Source organism: Stegodyphus dumicola, chromosome X1 (genome assembly GCF_044657685.1).
Source record: "Stegodyphus dumicola isolate Sdum_Otavi_A_Nest chromosome X1, ASM4465768v1".
Classification (NCBI taxonomy): Eukaryota; Metazoa; Arthropoda; class Arachnida; order Araneae; family Eresidae; genus Stegodyphus; species Stegodyphus dumicola.
Window position 1 is genome coordinate 123,945,981 of NC_140780.1, and position 24,716 is coordinate 123,970,696.

At 31.9% G+C, this 24,716-nt stretch overlaps 1 protein-coding gene across 3 annotated transcripts in view; it reads left to right on the top strand.

Annotated features, from left to right (window-relative positions):
- Positions 1–24,716, top strand: part of LOC118180028 (homeobox protein dve-1-like) — a 340,210-nt gene that overhangs the window by 303,156 nt on the left and 12,338 nt on the right. For 2 of the 3 annotated variants that reach the window (XM_085808547.1, XM_085808545.1), the window contains one exon: positions 22,985–23,096. In XM_085808547.1, the coding sequence (XP_085664673.1) occupies positions 22,985–23,096 (112 nt within the window). The remainder of the gene's footprint in view (positions 1–22,984; positions 23,097–24,716) is intronic. The other variant, XM_085808546.1, reaches the window with a different exon arrangement.

Genomic DNA, 24,716 nt, shown 5'->3' on the forward strand with positions numbered 1-24,716 from the left:
AATTATTATATAACTAATTATTAAATTTTTAATTGTAGGCAAAGGATTAAAAAAATTGTTTCGATTTTTTCTGTTTTCGTTATTATGGACTTGCGACAAGTATTGTTAAGTATTTGCCACAAGTACTGCGATTTAAAGTTAAAAAAAAACCCTCCGATGAATTTTGCGTTTATTAGGAGTCGTTAAGAGTATCGCGTCATTAGGAGTTTTAATATGGTGAGTAATAATAATAATATCAAATGTGTAAAGAAAAAGTTGAGAATACATTTTAATATTTTGTGGCACTATTAAAATAACCACAGAGTAAAGTTTAATGCGCTGCTTCTGAATTTTTAGTAAAATAGCAATAAGTATATAGCTATCTCAAGGCACCATACAGTCAAGCATAGGCACTTGATGTAAAGATAGATTATATATAATATTTTCTATTTTAAACTGGGCAATGTATCGCCCAGAACTGAATGTCTTGTAATGTGCCTCAATCAAAAAAAGGTAACGGATCATTAATCTCCGCGCTTAGTTTTCTGATTGATGTGCCTCATTAATTAACTGATATAGGTTTGCAGTGCCGATTTAAATTTTATTTATCTCGAATATTATTCGAAAAACATATATTTAATTCAGAAAGGAGCAAATGTGGGAATTTTATAAATTTAACATCATCACTAATAACGAAATTGAAAATTCGATTGTGCTGATGTTAATTTCCGTACACGATCCTTGGATGACTTCTTTGTACAGTCTCATTACGGGAAATATCTTTAGGCATTCTTTTATTTCTTGTTATAAATTTAACTTTGACACGTTAATATGGTAATTTTTAAATGCGAGAAATATTTAAAAAAGTTTTAAATGAAAGATGTGAAATCCAACTTGGAACGTAAAGAAAAAAATAATAATAATAATAATAATAACGTAAGTTTGACAATAATTTTAAATATAAAATGAAATGTTTTCGATCAATATTCTGACGTGGTTTTTCTTCATCTATAGTCTGATGTTAGAATATTAATTTTTATTAATTTTTAATATTAATTAATAATCAGATTGTGAAAATTAAAGTTTTGAGGATTTGCTTCTTATTGGAAAGAAAACTGAGTGAAGTAGTAATGGTAGTAGTAAGTGATCCTGATAATAATACGTATGTGGTATTTCTGATGACAACAGTTCATGAGGAAAAGTGCATTTTAAAGATTTTGAATATTTTAGTTGATAGGGTATATTTACTGATTTTAGGAGCTTCATTTAAAATGATTACTGTTGTTTGCTTTTTATCTTCTTCAGTAATCTAGTTCTCGCGTACAAGTAAAAATGTTAAAATATCGTATATCAAGGTACCGCTATATTTGCTAAATATTATATGAGCTTTTTAGCTTATATAAATATTTTAAAAATTAAATCAATATTTTAAATTCCAAAAAATTCATATTAATATTGATTTTGATTTATCCGTTAAAAATGATTTTTTTATCATTTTCAGTAATGACTGTGAAAATCTATATCTTATAAGAGTTTTATCCTGCAAGCAAAATAAACGTATTTAATTTTTTTGCCTCTTTATTTATAGTTCTGTAGCAGCTAACAATATCTTCCGTTTCCTAGAGCTGCAGTGTTTTTTATTTGTTTAGCGCAGCATTCGCAGAATTTATCTTGAACTGAATGTCAGAAAAATTTGAATAGAAAGTACATTTCACATTCTTTTTGAATTAAAATCTCTAGCATGCCGCTAATCCCCGTTCTAATAAAGTAGCTGATTCATTATTATTTTCTAATCTCCTTTTGTTTTTATTCTGATAATAAGTGTAAAAGCTGTTGAGAAAATCATAATACGATAATTAAAATGGCCTCCACGCCTAGATTCCGTATTAAAATTTAATTATAATAATTTCTTCCCAAATGTTTATTGTCGTTTAAACAATGTATTTTATCCACACAGACGAAAAGGGCACTGAAATAAGCACTGAATATTAAAAATCCGTGTATTCATATTTAATTATTGCCTTAAGTTTCCATAAAACAAGACCCTTTGTTTAAATAAAAAATCGTTTATCAATCATTGTAAAATAATGCTTACAATTTAAAATGCTGAAATAGCTGGCAAGCTGTTATGAAATTCGGATGCCATTTAAATTTATAAAAAGATAAAAGAGGTTTTCTATACAGAAGATGAAGAAATTTAGAAACTTCAAAGCTGAACGAATACTTAGTGAAATGAATAGCATAATTTTAGACCAGTATTTCCCAATTAAATTTAATCACTAATTCTTTTCCTGTTTTGGGCAACGTAATGAAACCACATAAATTGTGTGATTCTAATGTAAATATTCCCATAAGGTACTGTGCATATTTAATTTGATGTGTTTTCAATACTTAAATAAAATATAAAATTTACAAACCGCAGCAAATGTGTTTAATTACTGAAAGCACAGTAAAAGATTACGGTAACTGTGTTTTCGTAACACAAAAGAACAAAAATGGCTCACCAGCGGGCCGAGCGGTTAAAAGCCGCTGAACACTTGTAATTCGGGTCGGAGTTCGAATCCCTGTGAACGGGCTGGCTTCATGGGCATTTTCGTGTTTTCCCCTATGTGTAACGAGGATACAAGTCAGTTTCCCTTAAAAAGTTTTCGATGGGGCATCATTCCCTTTCCGCGTAGTGCCTGATGTCTGAGAACATAATAAAATTTAATTTTTTTTTAAAAAAAAAAGAGCGAAAATATTATGTATCTTGTACAGAACTATGTTTTTATATTTAACACCAGGAATGCATTAAAATGTTTACCGTCTTCAAAAGTCTGTTTATAATTTAAATGTCGTAGAATTTTGGTAATGGTAAATCTGCATACAATTTTTTGAAATTTTGTTTCGTATGCATTCAGGTATCGCTGGTAACTGCTTTTTTTAATACATAAATTATAAAGAAATTTTAAAATGAAAGAATTGGTTTACTTCAGTATTACCCGAAATTTTTTTTTTTTTTTTTTTTTTTTTTTTCCCCCGCGTTGTTTGACCTAAAAATAGACGAAAGTGCCGATGATGTTCAGTTTTTAGAAAATAAAGACTGAATGAATTATTTTTTGTGAATATGATTGCTTACTTAAATAAACTCAATATGCGCTTTTAAATCTAAAAGTAAGTAATAAATTATTTTTCTAAGGATGGCGGCATTTGAAATTAAATTAAAATTTGGGCAATCTCATCAGCAGTAATTTATTTCATTCTGGAACTCTGCCTGGATAAACAATGTAACGTAAACAGAGAAAAATTGCGCAATTAAATGCCTTTCAGAAACCACTGAAATAGATAGGTTTGGTTTTAGTAGATGATGGCAATGCACATTAGGGCTATCTGCCTGAGGGAAGGGATACCTTCGTGGAGGACGTTTTAAGGGAAACTGGCTCATATATACGTTACACATACGGAAAACCACGAAAACATCCATGCAGCCAGCCCATTCGCCTGGAATTGAACCCATGCTTTAAACTACCAGTGTTCAAGGATTTTACCGCTCGGTCGCTGGTGGGCTCGCTATTAAAATAGAAAACGCGAGTTTCAGTATATTTGCGTTCTCAGTTGGCCTCAAACTTAGCCGTGAACTTTCAAATGGAATGGTTTAAAAGTTTCAGTCGTATAAGCAACTTGTAGAATATTTATTTAAGTATTCTTGGTATGCTTGTTATTGTGTGCAGGCATTCCTATTTCATGACTTCTGTGTTTTAAGAAGAATGTATGTACGGCCATTTTTCTTTCCGTGTGTTGCGTGCGGAAGAAGAAACAGAAACGATACTTTCAGATGACGTCTTTGAATTAACAGCCACATCTATTAAATTAAATATATTGGTATTCAAGAAACAACTTAGCGTTCTCATTAAAAATTCTATGTTTGTGTTTTTCCCCTAATAAATATTCTTAATTAAAATGTAACTAGTTTATCATCCGCAATAATTTACCATGGTTGATGGCATAACAAAGATGCTCCATGGGTCGTGTTAAATTCTGAATGCGACACTTGAAGCATCTTTGTTATGCCATGCAGAGCTCCGAAAGATGGAACAATCACTTTATAAAAATGAATTGATATTGTTTTCCCTAGTTATGGCAAATGCACAGTAATATAAAATTCAGTAGTAATTTTTACATCACCAATTATTTTTAATCATATTTTTAAAGGAACCTGTTTTCTACGAAAATTGAAATCGGTAATAATACGTTACAGAATACGTTTGTGTAGGAACTTTTCTGTAAACATAAATTGCAAAGTTAAAATTGTGTTTTCATTTTTAACTTGGAAATTTAACGCAGTAAAACATTAAAAAAAGAGATAATATAGGATTTTACATGGAAAGAATTTTTACTTCCATGTACTTTTTTAAAAATCTAATGATCCCACCGTAGCGCAAAAATTAATGCAGTCGATAATAATTTAAGCGCTTTAAAATTATAAATAAGAAAGGTCTGTTATAAATAAAACCGAAGTCCTTAATATTAAAGTAATAATGAACACTTAGTATTTTGAATGTCTTTTAGTAATTTAGGACCTCTTCATTCATAAGGAAGACAGCTTTCAGGTGTTTCATAAACTACTTATTCATAAGGAAAGCTATTATGTTCCTGAAGCACACTAAGGATTATGCCGGGAATTAGTAGCTGCAATTATGAGGTAAATTCCTTACAACTTTAAACTGTCCTACATTTCATACAGAAACTTATGCATGCTGCCAGCAGTTTTAGGTTTAAGTAAAGTAAGGCAGTTATGAAACACGTACGTTTAATGTTACATAATTTCTGAGGATAAAATTCGTGGATGTTTAGTGTTACTTAATTTCTGAGTATGATATTTATGGATCACTTTTGATATGAGTTTTGATCATATCCTTAAGTTCACAAAAGGTATAATTCAGTTCATTAACTGTAATTTACTTTTAATATAAAAGTAAAAGAAATAAAAATGGATACGTATTCTTTTTTAACTGGTATTAGCAAATAAGGGATTAAAAAGTAATATTTTAAGGCATTACAATATCTTTAACGAAACCAAATGGATGTTGTATACCAGAGCTGTGCCAAGATATTTTTTCCACCTGAGGCAGAAAGGTAAATGCGTGTCCCTATGTATATATAAATAGCTACATTTGTATTAATCAAAAGTAATTGAATTAAATCAAAATATCATTAGTCTTATACCATAATTCTTAAAGTGTTTTTTAATCGTAGCTTTATAAATTCAGAAAAATAATATAGCCAATTATTTATAACTTTCAAATGAAAATATTAAAAAATTATTTTTTGGTAAATAAGAAATAACATCGAAATGCACATTACATTAATTTCCAGATTTTCTTGCGATTCTTCTTATTGTTTTATTAATTTAAGTTTGCTGAAGCTTATTCCCCTAAGTAATAACTGACAAATTTAAAAACATAATGAAAGTAATTTTCTAGATTGTATGGTCAATTTGGCGTCCTTTATTCTTATTCACCTGAGGCAAGTGCATCACTTTGCCTCACCTTTGTCCCGGCTCTGTTGTAAACTAATGCTTTTGAGGAGTGTGATTGTCCCATTTGTATCTGAAGTAATCTTGTCGTTTATCTGATACGTATTCAGTAGTTTGTAAGAAATTAAAGTTTACTTCCTTGTGTTTCACGATGTGGTGGGCACCATATTAAGCTAAATTAAGAGATTCGGGTTCAATTGCCAATGAAGCCACAGTTGATTTTTCAAAATTTTCTCCTCTAGAAAAATCTAATTATCCTACCGTAGCGTAAAAATTAATGCAGTCGATAATAATTCATCGATGGCGGATGATAATACATCCTAGTTTCTTTATGTTGTAATATGCAATGGACGGTAATTCATCACCAACTAGATTTAGCCAACAGGAGTTCTCCTTCATACCCCGGTCTCCGGGCAGGTGTGGGGTGAGATGCAAGGAATTAGACATTCCATCTATGTTTTGTTGTGTTTCAGATGTCAGCACATGCAACCAGTAACAGAAAGACTCTGGTTCAGTTCTCTGCGATGGCATAGTTAATTTTTCAACCTCCTTAAAAAATTAATAAATAATTAAATTAAGTTTAAAAAAACTAATGGCTATATGCAAGATGACGGTAACCGTATATAAATGGCGCTTTCTTAGAATCATTATTTCCATTTCTGTTTGAAAGTCTGGGTGTCGGGCCCGCCAGAAAAATTTTAAAAAGAAGTTGTGGATATATATATTATGCACACATACACTCTAGCTGCCGCCTTCAACGGTGTTGATATTGTTATTAGCAGACAAGGGGCAGCGGCGAATAACGTGCAGATGATACGAGTTGTTCCAGGTTAATTTGAGATAGTACCGCAAAGCGCGCGCATGACAGTAGTGTTTTTTGAACCATGGTTGTCTAGGAGAGTGACGATGAAGGGTGCAACGGGGAACCGCGAGACATCACGGGCCTAAACAATGGCATAACGTAGTCTTGAAATTTCGTTCCCTCATTTTGGAATGGCATTTTTTCATCTTGTGGTGCAAATACTGAAACAAGTTACAGCGATATAAAATTACAAACGCAAAATATACAGTTATTTACATATATACAAGGAGAGTTGTGACGTCATAGTCGAAAGGAAATCCAATAGTGAATGTCTTGTCGCTGGGGAACAGCAAAATTTGCTGATACCAGGACAAATGATCTAGATTGTTGAAATCAATTAAAGGTCCTCTGATTATAAGTGTAGGTAATATATTTGGATTTCTTGTGGCAGGAGCAGTCTTTGGGAGGAAGTGACACTCAGCTTGCTGGGTGCGTTATAAAGCAGCACTTCACTCAGCTTGTGGGAACGTTTTCAAGATGTGATAATTTCTATTGCTTAAAACTTAAAGAAAAATGGGGAAGATTCTTTTGCCTTGTCGTACATGCTATGGAGCTGACATGCTTTCCAAACCAGATTTTTAAAGTATGTGTAGAAATGGTTGATTGTATCGGATTTTCGGAAGCTTGTATATAATCATATAAATAATAATAATAAAGTGCGCTAAAGCTGCTACGTTTTTACACATTCAAACTTTGAGTATTCATTATAAAATCTTAGCATACTTAAGCTTCTTGAAAGAATCGCCGTGCATGCTATGAAGTGAATGTAAACGTTTCCAAAACTTTTTATAATGAGCATATTTTTAAACGCTACTTCTATCCATCATACGTAGTAATGGAAATAGAATGATAATTTTGTCATTTAACCAAAAGCAAAATGTCTTATAATCAAGAAGATAATATCTATGATTTGCGCACATTAAAATTATATGCAGGCTTCCGTTCGATATCATAGAAAAAAACACAAGAAGGATTACCTTTTACATGTGATTTGGTTTGGTTTATTTGACTGTGTGCAGAGCGCTCGAGGGCTGTCTGCCTAAGTGGAGGGATGCCTCCGTGGAGGACTTCTGAGGAAAACTAGCTCGTATACACGTTACACATGCCGAAAACCACGAAAACTCCAACACAGCCAGCCCGTGTGCCGGGATTCGAATCTCCAACTGATCTTCCAGTGTTCAGCGACTTCACCGCTTGGCCGCTGGTGGACCCATTTCACATGTGATAAATGCTGTACAACTGTTGCATTCAATTATTTTCCTGCATGATAAAATATCTAATAATTTATTAGAGTACTGAAAGTCTGATTTTTAATTGTTGTTTCATTTTCTGTGGCTAAACTGAGAATATTTAAAATCATGTAAATAATTTTCCGCTGACATTTACGCTGTTAATAGGTAGGTGATATGAGTATTTGCTGTATGGGCTTTCAGTCTTACAGAATCTCAGCACTAATATAATACATAATAATTGTAATATAATAAAAATAAATTTAAGTGAAACTTGTTCAGGTAATGACATACATGATGAGCATTGCGTAATCAAATATGGTATATATTAATGCCGCGTGGTTAAAAGTGCTGGTTACATGAATAGGAGCCAATTGCCTTAGAAAAGCCTCAATGAACTCATTCCTCCATATAGGCAAATAGCTGTCACGGATTTTGTCTTAATCAGTCAGCCGACCTCTTGAAATATTGTTCTTTGTGTTCTGAACTATTCCACTACCCTTCGATGGTTAAAATAATGTGTTAATTATGAGGATATAAGTATTTTCAGATGTGATTTTCATTCTTATTTCTTCAGAATTTCACTCTTGTTCTTCAGGAGCTTGTAAAATAAGAAACTGAAATTATGCTTAAAAATTTTACGTAAAAATAATTTATTTATTAATGATTTTTTTCTCTTGTTGAGAGATGAAATTTGTTTTAATTTATACAATAATTAATTAAATATTAGTTGTAGGAAAAAAGTCGTAAAATAGTATATATTATAATTTTATTAGGGCATAATGTAATTCATAAACAGTACGCGTGTGTTAAGTAATAATGCATCATTTTGCATACATTGCCAGATCAAGCGAACGTGACTTGTGTATAAACCATTTATACAAGATGCTGTGCTTCAAATATACAGTTAGTCACGAAAGTCTGCGTACAGACTAAATTTTAAATTAAAAAAACACTTAAAGCATAGAAAAATGTATTTTAATCATTGCATTTTTTTTTTCTTCTATTAGCTAAAATTGTAAGCTTAAATAAAAAGTAAATAATATCAGTGTAATACTTTTAACATTTTTTCAAAAATATATTTTGTCAAAAAAACTCAGAAATTCCCTTCATTAAGTCTGCGTACACTTTAAAAAAAAAAGCAAAATATAAGTTTTTTACATAACTTCAATACTTTGTAGGATATCCTTTGTTCTTCAAAACAGCTTGCAGACGTCTGGGCATTGACTGAACCAGTTTTTCAGTGTCATCCGACGTAAATTTTGCCCATTCTTCCTGCAATTTACTAATTAGCTTTTAAATATTGTGTTTTCGAATTCGTTTCTCCAATTTTGCCCACAAATGTTCGATTGGATTGAGGTCTGGTGACTGTGGAGGAGTATGCAACTGTCTTGGAGTGTGGTAGAGGAGATATTCCTTCACAGTTTTAGCTGTATGATTCGGGTCGTTGTCTTGTTGGAAAATAAAGGTATTAGAAAGCTTTAAATTTCGGGCACTGTCTCATAGATTTTTCTTCAGAATATCCAAATAAACATACTTATCCATGATTTTATCAATAATGTGAAAATTTCCAACTCCTTTCGACGACATACACCCCCATACCATCACACCGCCAACTCCACGTTTTACAGTTGGATTTAAATTTCTCAGATTCAGTTCTGTTTCTGGGTTTCTCCATACAATAGGGTGGCCATTAACTTTAAATATTGTAAATTTACTTTCATCTGACCAAATTACATTGTTCCAGAAGTCCTGCGAAGAGTTTAAATATGTTTTGGCAAAAGCAATTATTTTCTTTCTATTTGTCTCGGAAATGTATGGCTTAGACCTAGGTTTGCGTCCATGATAATCGGACTTTCGCAGCACTTATCGTACAGTTTCAGGAGAAATTTCCTTGTTGCTAGTTAAAAAAATGTCTTTTGCAATGCTTGCAGCAGAAAGTTTAGGATTTTGTGTAATTCTTAAAAGAATTTTTCTTTCTTCTCTCAGCGTTAGCTTCTTCGGTCTCCCACATCTTGGTTTTACAGCAAGACTACCAGTGTCAAGATAGTTTTGAATAACTCTTTACACACTAGAAAATGGTTTTCCAATGGTTTTACCAATATAACGAAGAGTTTTACCTTCATCTCTCAATTTGATAATTAGTTGTCTCGTAACTAAAGGAATTTCTTTATTGGTTGTCATTTTCGTCAAAGAAAACAGAAATAGCAACTTCTAATCAACGTGAAATTTGCTTCGGAAGTCAATGACCTTGAAAGTGTAACCTTCTTTGCATTTTTAAGTTTGAACTTTAAAAGTTAGATAAGAAATTCCCCGCCTCCTTCGCGTTGTACGCAAATTTTATTGGCTTTGATTTCTGGCCACTTATCTTTTAAAAATTAGTGTGCATAAATTATTAGATATGAAAATATTACAGTTAAATAATTTCAAAGTCCATTATTGAAACTAAATATTTAAAAAATAAAACTTAAAAAACTACCCTTTTCGCACCTTTTAAAATTTGGATTTGGTATTACTTTTCTTGATGTACGCAGGCTTTATTGACTAACTGTATCTTCTAGTCTGTCTAATTGAATTACGGCAAAGCACATAAAAGCTATGAGCTCCTAAGTGAAGTTTTGCTTCTTAAAGGACGTTTTAAAAGAAATTAGCTCATATTACAGACAGGGAAAACCACGAAAACACCTCTGCAACCGGTTTGATCTTCGAGATTCAAACGGTATTACTACTATTCAACGGTCTTATCCACTCAGCCATTGATGGGCCTTCTTTAAGCCCGTTTTTATTTGGTAAGATTGTGCTTAAAACTTACTATATAAATATTTTTGAATTTACCCATCTGATTTTTAATGCTTGAATTTATCTTTTTTGTAGATATGAATTAATGTTTGGATGAAAACGAAACACCATGAACCGCGCAAAACTTTAAAGCATGAAGATATCCTCCCTCCCCATTCGCGGGCACGTAGCCGACTTACGCTTGGCCGCTACTAAGACCGGAAGTGTTGGCCACTTTTGTGAAAGCACGTAATAAGTGGGCCACTGTTACCCCTATGAAGGAATGAACAATTACAGCCATTTGTTTTCCCCGGGATTCAAACTCGGGTCCTTCGGTATCGCAGTAGGCTTCCTTAACCACCACACCGTCTAAGTGGCAAAGTATGCAACATGCTAGGTGAAATTCGCAGTTAGCTTTCCATTGCAGTTTTGCAAGAAATATTGGATTGCTTAAATTTTCTTTTGAAATTCTGTAAATAACAGAAATACTGATATTTTGGAAAAAATCTGTAATTTCTCTTACACATTAAACATCTTGCTTAGTACGAATGTCTTACAGATATAATCAGAAAGTACTTGAAATGACTTGTTACAAAGAAATTAATAATTTTTCTTTATTCATCTACTAATTGTTCTGCTGATAGTAAACCGAGAAATTTTTATTCCTTGTAACCATAGTTATCCACTTTTTGATTATAAAAATCTGATGTTACCTTGTTAGCATATTTCATTTATGAGACGTTCCGATTAAACGTTGATTACCATTTACTCATTAGTTGTAGATTGTAGCATTTTATTTAAAGCTTGCTTAGGATATCACAAGATAATTTTGTAAACAGAAAATACGTGCGAATACGAGCAATCGGTGCTTCGTTAGACAAGGACTCTTCTGTCAAGCGGCAAGGAAGTATCTGGGCAATAGGGAAGTATCTGGGAATCGTCCCTCAATCAAAGTTGAAGCAATGCATTACAGTCTAATTTAGCTGGAAGATGTTTTGTCATCTACAGATTTGATCAGTTTTGAAACTTTATAAAGGCACATTGCCAATAAAACTGAAATTTGTTTCATTTTTAAATGGTTTGAAGTTATGTAATATATAGGCAACAATATAAAATTCCCACTAAGATAAATGCAATTTAGTAGAAAAGGAAATTCCGAATCTGGTTATTTTCCATTTACTTCCTTTTATGATTTCAATGTCTTTCTTTTGGAAACTAACTTTATGCGAATCTTCAGCGTTCCCAATTTTTTTTTCCCCCACGTTCATGTTCTCATTTAAGCAAAAGAAATGAGAGAATGTTTTTCCATAGGACTAACTTTGCGAAAATTTATTGTTAATTTTTTAAACTCGCGTAAACGAAAATATGAGGTCGTTACGGTTCGTTTCCAACTTTTGTCTCCGATATATAAGTAGGCAGTAATTGGTTCATGAATCACAAAGCATGTATTTTTTTTTTTTTTTTTTTTTTTTTTTTTTTAAGTTTGCTTATTGTCAGATACTGAGTAGATTTTGAAACGCTTCGTTGTAAACTAAAAATTGTGACAGGAAGATTAGTTTATTCTAAAAGCAAAAATTAAGTTGTCATTTTTTATAATTTTTAATGTATTATGGCAAAGTATGTTTACTTCTGTTATTAAAAATTCTTTTCTTTCGTAGCTTCTTTCACTGAGTATCATAAAGGAGAAAATCTTTTTTTGAAAAAATACTTTGCAGAAACTTAAAATTAAATATTTTAAAATATACTCCACTACGCTAAAAGCTCTGGAATTGCATGCAAATAAAAAAAATCGAAATTAATTCTAACAAACAACTAATTATTACCAAAATAAAGCAAAGAATCGTGACCATCTGTATTCTAATTAACCTAAACAAAAACTACATCTAAAAAATTTGCCGAATCATTGATATGGGGTATACATCTCGCTAGAAGCCATGCACGTGCATATGTCTAGGCTAATTCTAGTGTTTTTAATTAAAGTCGAACTTTTTTTATTGCCCCTTTTTTCCCCCTCGTCCTGTTGATCGACGCTTGTACTTCATTAAGAACTAAAACTAAGGTCGACTGTAAAAACATTTTTTTCCTCCCAACCATTTTATTTGATATTTTCATTCTTATTATATAGCCTCTCTTTTCGATTCCCTGACTGGCTGTGTTTTTCCCCACCGATGAGAAAACTGTATTCTCGACCTGAGTTTTTTTCCCCCCTACCTCTTGCTTTTTCTCGTAAAAAGCCTTTTTATGTTAATCATTACTTACATTATTTTTCTGTTCCCTATATCAAAAGTTAGTGGTAGCTATTAGGAAGGGATTTTTTTTATTTTCCTTTCCTCATCTAGATAGCGGATGGGGGTGGAAGATATGCCGCTTTAAAATAAATTTAATTGGGGAAATGTATTTAATAAAGAATTCTCTTTTCGGTAGGAGTAAAAAAAACGTAAGCCCGAAAGAGTTTTCTCTCAGCGGCGAGCACAAAATCTTGTGCGTTTTTCTAATAACTTCTGCTACTTGGCTTAGGGGAAAATATTGCTCGATACTGTGTATTATCTTTCTCAAATTAATTAGAGATTAAGCGTTGCCTGCCTCTTGGAATTCTTTTTTTTATCCCCCCCCTTTTCATGGAAGATTTTTTCATGGGTTTTTTTCAATTGAAATGCCAGTGAGACGCACGCGAAAAAATATTGGATCTAATTGTTATTTTACAAACGATGGCTATTGGCTTCTATTCTTGAAACTGCTAATGAGAAGGAAGGAAATAAAGAAAATGGGAATCGAAAAATTCTGACATTTAAAAAGCATAGTTAAAATTTGTAAGGTCTCAAAATTGATGAAAAATGTTTGCCCGTGTTCTTTTTGATTTTCAGTCATACGTAGCTTTCTCATTATTTCTAGAATTTGGATCCTCATTTCGCCAATATTCTGAAGTAATCGCACGCGGCGCGCCGTGCATTATACAGCGGAGAAAAGTAATGGATTTGGTTCATTGCCATGCAGTTTAATGTTTTCAGTTTCTAGTCAGTGCATAAGCATTTACTAGTTATTTATACATCTTGTGAGGATTGTAATTTCATTTGTCAATTTTCTCTCTCTTTTATTTAATAATTGATTTGAGGAGTATAGCTATAAATGTCGTTCAATCAATATGGTGATAGCAGAACTAGCTAAGAATGGGAGTTCTAGGTCTCGTTTTTAATCGGATGCACCGGACATTTTTATATGTAACGTCTACTTGTTATACTTTAAACTTGTCGATCCCAAAATTCTTCCGAGAAGTTGTTGGTAGAATATCTGGCGAGGTTTGAATCCTTCTAAAAATATGTCACATTTTAATTAAACTATAATTTGTTCCTTATCACCTTTGGTCAGCTGTGGTTACCATTTCCATGAAGGCAACTTGAATAAATTTAGCCTGTCAATTAATATATAATGCCGAAGGCTACTTGGGAAACCCATGGAACAAGAAATTGATATTTCTTGATAGATAGGAATGCAGTCACAGACTTAAGATAATTTACGAGCGAACTAATATAGTATATGCAGCTCATATGCGGCTGAAAAAAGCAGGCGTCTTAAATGAGAACTCAGATATGGAAGATCGAAGAAAGAATAGCAAGAAGGCAGTTTTTTGGTCAGAAGAAAATACTAAAGTCTGGGAGTAAAATTTGTCAAAGATGTTTCGGCCGTTGAAAACGAAACAGTTCGATGATGTTCGTTCTAATAGTTCATTTCGTAATTCTCAAATGTGACGATTGCTTAGATATCCCATACGTTATCTTCGTGTTAGGTCACAGAATGCGACGCCTGTTCCCTCGGGACACTCTTGTTTTTTTTTCAGGACTGTGAATGCTTTTCTGGTAATCAGCATTACTTCCTGTTTCATAAGTTTTCCACATTATCCTTCAGATATCCTAATCCTTCAGATATCCTTCGTTTCTTTTTTCACTGATTGCCCGTATATTTGCAAACTTACTTTATGAAAGTGCTTGTTATGAAAAGTCTGCTAGTTTTTAATTATTACTAATAATTATTACTAATAATAATTTTTAATTATTAGTTATTAACGATAAATCTAACTTCTTTGATTTTGTAAGGCTCTTAAATTATAGCCCCCTTTTTTTTTATTGTTAAGCAAGTTATTGAAGTTAACAAAAAGTGCTTTCCATCTTAATGAGCTGTAAATTATATGCAATACTGATGATTTATTGGCCTGCCCATAGTAACATTTCACTGTAATCGTTTAGCTGTAACCGAAAATTTTAACGTTAATTTCACTGAATTTTTAAGCAACACTGTAAATCGCAACAAATAACCGAAAGCAGTGCAACAATGATTCTAAGTACAACTATTTTTTTCCTCACTTCATATGGATTAGCTTAAGTCACACATTAAGGATTACAGACACAGATTGACAGATTAATTACAAAGTAACCGCTGGCTTGTCAAACTGTAATTACCGGTTTTCTGATCAACTCGCATATAATTTCTGAAAAAAGTAGACACATGGATAATCTACCTCTAACTACAAAAAAAATTCAGATTTCATTTACGTATATATATTGTTGCTTGAGGCCTACATACCGTATGTACACGCACGCGCACTAATGAAAGGTATTGTTAATAAGTAATGCATGCAGAAAAGTAATAATGAAAATAAAGAGCAGTGGTTCGTGTCATGTATAAAAGAAAACTTACCGTTTCGAATACCGTAGTTGCCCTCTGTTTCCTTGTGAGATAAAAATAATATGAAAGAGGGAATTTCTGTGATATCTCAGTATATTTAAAAGTACAGAACAAAGAGTGGAAAGCGATTTCATAATAAGCGTTAAAATAAAACCATAGAATTTGCGATTTTCGGAATGAAATATTCAGTTCTTAAAATTTCTCTTCTGTGCCATTTTAAAATAAATTTACTTAAATTATATCACAATTTTCCTTTCTTCAAAAACTAAAAATACGTAAGTAGCTGTTGAAATACTCGGCTAACCAAAATAAATATCAAATAAGGAATATATATGTAAATATAAAAATTCTCTAGGCTAGAAACTCTGAAAATAGATTTAAATACACCATGTGTCGTGTAACGTTCCAACTATGTTTTTTTCTCTTGCAAATGATACTTTGCGTATCGTGAATATGAACCAGTTTTCCTTAGAAAATCCTCTTAAAAAGGCATCTCTTCTATTAAGCAGTTAAAGCAGCTCTCGTGTGCTTCGCATTAAACAAAAAAGTGCAACCCAATCCGAATGATGCTGAAATAGAAATGGATTAGCTGTTATATAACGATAAAAGATGTGTTGCTGGGTTGAATAAGATTTTTTGTGGCATAGATTTTTGAGAAGTTTATTTCTGAGTACATACGGTTGGTTTAGTTTAGTTATCTGCCTGAGGGAAGGGATGCCGTTGTGGAGGACTTTCTAAGGGAACATGGCTCATGGGAAAACGCCCAGCCGGAGATGGGTGAATTGAAATAATCGAAATTTGCACTTTTTATGAATAATTAGAAATATTTTTTGTATTTTTAATTTTAAGCAGCTGTTAATTAAACTTTTTTTGTATTGTTTGTTTGTTATTTGTGTGCTGATTTGATTATGGCAAACCAGCTATCTGCCTAAAGGGAGGAATGCCTTCTGAAGATATTTTAAAAGAAACTGGCTCACAAAACATTTTTCTTGATAAATATTCAATATTTGAGTTAATGTATAGTGAACTGTATATATATATGATTTTTATGGTTCGTTCATCTTCACTTTGAACTTAATATTTGATGAGAAACTGAATGTATTCGTATTGAAAAGCTATTTCAAAACTAAAATGAAAGTATGATAATTAACAGTGCTGTGAATTCCTAATTGTTTTCTTGCTGAGAATGCGCCAATTCTCACGAATTATGTACTGGTTGATGTTAAAATGCACATTTTAACTCCCCTGCGTGTATATTTCCGTTTGCTTGAAATTAAATTACGTATTCTATATATTTAAAAATATGCCTTAATTTGAAATTTTCTCTATGGGAGGAAAAAAAATTGGGGCAGTTTTTAATTCAGGATTTACCTTGTTTTAGGGTTATATATTCGTAATATATAGATACACATATCTTACAGTAATAAGTTAAGTGTGGTAAAATTACATTTTATTTCATGTTCTAATAAAGGGATGTGATGTTAATATTTTTGGTTGAATGCAGCAAAACATACGAGTACTATATACGTTCGTGAAAGACTTTCTAAGGAAAAACTAAGGCACTATTTATATTTTACTGAAACCTAAGGAAATTGGTACTGAGCTAAAGCAAAGCAAAACTAGTCTCTTATGTTTTTATTGAAATGAAGAATGACTATTACATACCAGAACAGTTTGCATTTCATTATAATGAAACATTCAATATTCATTAAAAACACGAGAAAGAGCAAATCGAAAATAAAGGGTCGAGTTATTTGTTTTATCAAATATTCTAAAACTCGTCAATCAGTATTGCTAAAGAGTGACTGTTCAAAAATATGAAAACCGTAAAGGAAAACTGAAAATTGTTGGTGGAGAGAACAAATTTATTGATATGAAAATATGTAACAAGTAATTAATTATTAGTGATAACCATTATATATATAGATAGATAGATAAAAGAACAAAGCAACTTAAATGATGCAATGAATTTATTTTTAATCATCTCAAGGAAACGTTCATTAATATATTTATTAGTATGTCAACAAAAGTAAAGAAATAATAAGCTTACAGTATTTTTCTTGCGTACTTCACATTTTGATTACGTACAAAGAAGATTTCGACGCAGTGAACTAATTAAAATGGTGCTTTTTATGCTTTACCTCCTAATTTATTTTAAATGGCTTGATCGTTTAACACGCCTTCACTGAGAGTTTAAATTGGCGCACTACTCCTTTGCCTTCGATGATACGAGTGAAGGCGACAAATTTTTTACGCTTGCCTTTTTACACTTTTTTATTGTTATGTTACTATTGTCCTTTTTAGGTGGTTTGCTAGTCGTGAATTTTAATTTTACTACTGTCATCCTTGCTATCAGTTTATCATAACATAGGTGATTTGTATTAGATTAATAATATTTTAATTATATTTATAAATTGTGTTTCTTTGTTTTCTGAATTTTATAGCTTTTAAATGCGTTGTTTCTACTTTTCTGTTTCAGTTGTATTTAATATTTGCTTTACATATTCACTTGTGTACGTGCAAAATTACATGTTTCAAATTTTGATTGCTTCTCTAAATGTAGCTGATCTAAACGTCAAGCTCTGCCAGCGTGTTTTAATAGCATTACACAAATCATTGTCTTCGTCACAACGAGACATCAGCATGACGTTCTCGCATCATTAAAATGAACTTAATTTTAGAACTTCCTTTTAATTTTCAAGTGTCTTTATTTTCTGGAGCATTCCGTATCCGTTAGTTTTAAAACAGTTTTTCTATTTTTGCTGCATTATTCTTTCATTCAGTATTTGTTTTTTATATAGAAATAAAAAAACTTTTCTATTTACCTGCTCGTGATCACTTGGTTATTTCGAAAAGGTGTGAAGATATGTTACAATTGCGTATGTCTTCTAAGATTTCGTATTCAGATATTTAATTCATAATAAATGGAAGCTTACAAGTGTTTAAAGTTTAGTCGCCTGCATATTTTTTCACTAATAAATATTCAATTAAATTCTTAAATTTTATTTTTCACGCATCTTTTCCGCGAACTTCATTACCGTTTTTTATAATGGATCTAGTTATTAACTGCCGGAATCATGTGTTTTCCATAGATTACTCCTTTTTAAATTCATTTTTATAAACAAAAATGCGTAATCCAGAAAAAGTAAGGAAAAAAAGTGCGAATTTAAACTGCTTCAGGATAAATAATTATTTTAAGATTTTTTTTAGGATATTTGAAAAAATTATTATCGTTTTCAGTGTTTTCATACAAATTTCTTATGATAAATGCCCAGTGTTTCAAGTTATTGTTATTACTAATAAAGTATTTAATATATTGCAAGCATTTTAAAGTAATAAATAACTTTAGGAAGAAAAATCATACAGCTAGTAGTACTTCTGTAGTTAATTCTCAGTATATATTTGTAATGTTTTATATTCACGTGGTAAAGTTCGTATGCGGATTATTAATAGCTAGGAACCGTTAAACCTTGTAAATTAATGTTTAGGGCTTAATAACAGAAATATTATTAACATTAGTGAAAGTGTATACTGACAGCCTCGAGGCAGAATCGAATGAACCTGAACCAAGCGCAGATTGTAACAAAAACAAACCCCAGACTCTCAGAAAGTGTATCGCAATCAAAAAAATGAACAGCTGGTGCTGTCTCAGCGACTTTGAGGATGGTGTTCGTCGGCGCAGCATAGATACGATTAAAACAGCATTCCTAAGGCTGTCAAGAGCATACCAATTTTACTCCATGACATATAATTACTTCATAGTGGCGAGTATATAAGTGGACGAATGTACCAGCGCCCAGACGAGCAAATGGTGGTCTTCAACTGATTGGCGTTTAAGACTATCTGGCCTATTGCAGACTCACCTAAGTATGACTGTGACACAAATCAAACTCTATATTTAAACCTCAAAGGTCTGAGCGAGCAAATGACTCGGGGAAAGTGCTACTTGCGTTATCGTATATGTTGGGAACATCAACCTTACACTGATGTTCTCAATGTTCTAACATCAAAAGTGGACTACTGAAAAATGCTGCCAAATTTTTTTGTTATATAAATCCTGTTTCATGCTTGCACTGAAAGTTTTACTTGCTTGCACTGAAACTTGCGCTGTTTCATGCTTGCTTGACAGCATTAGGCTATGGATCCATGTTGCTTGAATGGTTTTGTACAGAATAGCGATGGCTATGTGATGACATAGAGAGCCTTTTTCAATTATATAAATGAACCCTTTTAATGTACGTAGAGAAGTTCTTAAACGAAGTGAACTATGAACCATCGATTTACTTTCATGCATTTCGTACATTTGTAAAGAAATGGCTTATTTTAGTAAGACAATGACTCACTCTTTCAGGCAATCTGTAAATAATCAGTCATCATCATCCTTGGCTGTTGTAAATAGTGTTACAACAAAATAGGCAAAGTGTCATAAAAGGTATTACTTATTTTATTTCTCGCCATACTTTACCCGATTTAGAAACAATAGTGATGAGAAGTAGACAGGATTTGATTAACGCTTATTTAAGATCCAGACCTATTCAATAATTTCCAATTCTATAGAATTCATTCTTTGCGTGTTTTAGCGAACACTGCTATTAGAAGAAAATCAACACATACAAGGAAGGTGTCTTTTAAAGTTTGGGTCATTCAGAGTGCTTTTGTTATGATTTATACTTATTCGATGGTTTCGTTTTCTCCCTCTCAACTTCTGGGCGCTAATCTTTTTGAGTGAGTGTTATTTCATTATTCAAAGTAACGTTTATTCAAGCCAACTCTGTCATAAGTATGTAGCTTTATCGCAATAATTAGGATCTTTCAGTAAATTTGATTTCATTCGCTGGACTTAAGTATGAAAATTACCGTTTCTGCGATTCATCTATCCCCCCCCATTCATAGGATTTGTAATGATACTCATATAATTTAATTTTGCTAATGACTTTATATATTGTGATTTGGAAATTTTGATCAGTAGAATTTTTCTTAAATTAAATCAAAAAGCGAATGGCCTCCAATGTTGCATCTTGCGTATTCTGCTGCTTCTAAGGCTATGTGATAAATATCATCTACTTGTTTAAATTGTGTCAGCATTCGCAGAATAGGCTGTTCCTTTAAAGGTACAAAATTTTCATTTGCTAACTGAAATGCTAGCTCATATAATTTGCTTCCTATTTTAGACAGTGATAGCTTTTCTAACAATATAATAAGCAGTTGGAAACTTCTTTTGGGATGTGTTGTCTAAATTTATTTGAACTCAAATATCAGTACATATTTGTATATATTATATATATATATATATATATATGTATCTGTTCGAAATAAATTATGAGTTTATTAGGTACTATTCTGTTTCGAGGGCCGTAAAAAATCGCCAAATTATCGTTGATGCCAATGCTGCCAAAAAAGAATTGCGGCAACCCTAATAATTGCGGCAAGAAAGGAAGTATAATAGTAATAACTATCTAAGATTGATGATTTAATTTAGATGAAAGGTTAATTTCATATAATTCTATTTTATTATTATAATTTATATGAAAAAGGCTAAACATGACTGAATGGAAGCATAAGAGTAAATAAGTATTTCAGATCATTATTATAATTTATATAAAAATTGCTAAACATAACTGAATGGATGCCTGCATCGCTATTTCGCTACCGACTTATCGCTAAAGCATAATTTCACCTCGTTGGTTGTTCAAACGTAATTTTCTATAATGAATGATGCCTTTTCTTTGAAAACATTCTCGGTAAAGTGCAGAATCGCTCACTTATTTGATTGCCGCTTTTTACAAGAGTAAAAACAATTAGATTTTTGTCAATTTTCTTTTACTCTTTAAATGAAAATAGGTCGATGTGTACATAGATAAAGTCAAGGGTGTGCGCAGTGCCATTTTTGTGCGATTCTAGGATTAAGTGAAAATAGGTCGATGTGTAAATGGATACCGAGTATGTGCAATTCTTAAAAACGCGTCAAGCAGTGGGTGATTCTGCACTTTACCCAAAATTCTATTGCCGACTTTTCGTCATGGGCAATTCCCAAATTGTTAAATCCATAGGATATCAAAAAAGGATTTAAAATCGAAAAAGGATTTAAAAATTAAACTAGTATTTCAATGGCGTCTTAAGAAATATAGAACTATACAAACTTACGCAATCTGAAATCAACGCGTACGCTAGATTTGGCGCGCTGTTAAATGGGCGCGTTTGCTAGATTTGGCGCTTTTGCGCATACATTTTCGCTGCAATTTTCTTACGGCCCTCAAAACAGAATAGTACCGTTTATATAGTATTTTCTCATTTATAGGAATGCTATTAATTGTAAGAGTATCAGTAAGATATGTAAAAAGGAATCACAATCCACGGTGTGTTAATCTGACCTGTTATTGAATTTAAGCAAATAATAAATTCTAGTGTTTGTTTCTGTTTGCATTATTATGATTAGTAAAAATAAATATCTGTGCTTGTTTATGTAACTTTATTAAACTGAGTTTACTTAGCATGAAATTTGTTACCTATTTTATCTTAAATATGAAAAATTACTTTCAGAGTTGTTTAAACTAATTTATATCTAAAATATGTCTAGATTCGAAGAAGTGAAATCTGAGCAAAAAAAAAAAAAAAAAAAAAAAAAAAAAGCTAGACTTTGTGCATTAATTATGCGTTAAATGAATCTGTTTCTGTTCGCACTTTCATTTCTGTAATGAAATGTGTGAATCAAGCTTGCTTGAGACTACCATCATTCTTGTATTATCTCGATTTTTTCTTTTACGCTGTGTGTGCGTGCGTGTAAAGAACACTTATGGTAGAGCGAAGTATGTTTATCTTATTATTTCTAGTAAAACAGCGTTCCCGTTCTAGAGTGGAGAAACTATCAGATGCATTTAAATATTTCTGTATTCAAGTTGCTTTAAGCATCGGTCTTGATTTATTGGAAGTTAAAGCGACATTATGTATCATTGCCGCTTGCAGCGTCCAGCGGAACGCAGTGAAGCCAAGTGTAATTGATATTAAATTTGTGATTTCTTTAAACAGATGTCTCTTTAATGATACGAACTCTCCAGTAACCATGTAGTAAAATCATAAAACGCTGATAATTCATTCGTTCCCGTTTCATCTCCTGGAAACATGAAAATTCATGCCTGGCTGCGTGGATTCTTTTTCTTTCCCTTCAAATGTAACATTAATTCGAATCATCTTCTCTTCGAAAGTCATGGAGGAAGATATCCTTTCTAATACTTCGAATTTTTATCTTAAAAATTGCCATTAATAAAGGAATTTTGACCTACCAAAATGTTGGAATGTCACAAATTTAATTTAGTGGGAAGTAGTTGTTATTTGTGTTTATGATGCTTATACTGTGTAATTTTTCTTAAGCGTTTAAACATTATATAACACTTATCTATTTTTTATTTATGTGTCTTGAATTAAAACGTGTAAATTATTTTTAACTTTGTTAGTCATTTATGTTTCTTGTCAAACACAGTGCTGAAATTCTGAAATGTTGTGTTGCGTAACTTTTCAATCTTTACATCTTATACTCGTTTAATGCCGTGTATGCTCAGTTTCGGTTTTATCTTGAAAAAAAAAAAAAAAAATGCCTTTTGTAAATAGGCTTCATTTTCTATCGCACACCTATTTATATATGCCCTAGCTTATTTAGGTGAGTAATCTTATTAAACGGTTTCTTTTAGTCACTGAGCAAATGCATTTTGATCGAATGGAATTTCTAGCGTAGCTCAAAATGCATGTTCTTTTCAGCACTGGTTTTGACCCCTACTTTGTTATGGTAAGTAAGCAGACCTTCTTTATTTCATTTAGCGACCCTCAATATTCGATGGATTCATTTGGATCTAAATGTGTGTGCACATTGGCTTCAATTTTTTATAATTCTAAATTATGTTGCGAGTCGCATTTTCTTGATAAGTGATTTTGGTTTTATTCACGCAGTCGACCCAAGCTGCACAGTGCTAATGATGTTAAGGAAAAATTGTTACAAGTCCTCTTGGCTCAATCCCAGAATCTCTTGGTCAGTTCCGGTTGCCCCATCGACCAGGTGAGTGTGAGTGTCAAATTTTGACTCATTAATAATTTTTATGTAGTTGATAGTGAAGTTTTGTAATTATCATAAAGGTGAGTCTTTCTCTCTCTATTTTTTTTTTTTTTTTTCCTCCTTTCGAAAGAAAGACCCGATCAACTTTGTGTACCTTGATGTAAAAAAAAAAAAGTAGGGCTTTTTAAAGTATGTTAACATTTTTGTCCTAAAAATTAACTTGTCGTGTGAAAGTTGTTGTTACGTTACTGAGCGTGCCTGTAACATTAAATGAACTACTACTTTTTGATTAAGAACTTGGAGTAAATATGAATTTCTGGTACTATTCCGTTTTGAGGACCGTAAAAAATCGCCAAACTATTGTTGATGTCAGTGCTGCCAAAAATAATTACGGCAACCCTAACGCAAGAAAGGAAGTATAATAGTAAATGACTATCTAAGACTATTGTTTTAATTTAGAATGAAAGGTTAATTTCATATAATACTTTTTTATTATTATAATTTATATAAAAAAGGCTAAACATAACTGAACGGATTCCTGCATCATTATTTCGCTACCGAGTTATCGCTAAATCATAATTTCATCACGTTGGTTGTTCAAACATAATTTTCTATAATGAATGATGCCTTTTCTTTGAAAACATTCTACCGGAGACTTTTCGTCATGGGCAATTCCCAACTTGTTAAATCCATAAGATATCAAAAAGGATTTAAAATTTAAAAAAAAGGGATTTAAAAATTAAACTAGTATTTCAATGGCGTCTTAAGAAATATACAACTATCTAAACTTACGCAATGAAATCAGAGCGTACGCTAGATTCGGTGCGCTGTTAAATCGGCGCGTTTGCTAGATTTGGCGCTTTTACGCATACATTTTTGCTGCAATTCTTTTACGGTCCTCAAAACGGAATAGTACCGAATTTCTTGAAATTCTATGTATTGGATCCCTTGGTTTATCACTTTAATTAGCAGGTAAGTCTGTCACACCTGTGATTCTGTAAGAATTTTGGTCTGCCTTTCAAAATATATTCTTCATGTTTAGTTTCAAATGAAAATTTTTGATATTTCTTTCGGAAGAATTTCCAAGCTGCTGCTGTGCGGCGTAGCTTTGATGAGTCTAGCATATCATTAACTTCTTTTGTTCCTGAATGTTAAACATAATTTATTTGATCATTAAATAAATATTTCAACTTTTTAAATTTATGCATGTAAAAAATATCAATTTTTTTAGATTTGTGATTTTATGTTTAATGTTTTTATTTTTAAATTTTTATTGCAGTTCCGTCATTCTTCACGTAGCATTATTTATATCAAAATAAATAAAGTATCCGTTTTTTTTTTTATTTATTTATTCTTTCTTCCGTTTTTTAAGAGTATTTGGTAGAGTGTATTCGAAAAATAATTGCTGCTTGTTGAAAGAGGGGGAAAGATGTACTAACTTTGCAATAGTTTGACATACTTCCATCTAAAAAGGTGTATGAAAGAAAAGTGTAATTTAAAACAAAAGAATAGAGCTGGATAACTTCAATCCTTTTATCCGATTGACCATCGAGTGCCGTTCTATAACCCATCTGTTTTATCTGTGTTTTTATTTGAAACTCTTTTTTTCAGGTGTAACGGATGCCCAAT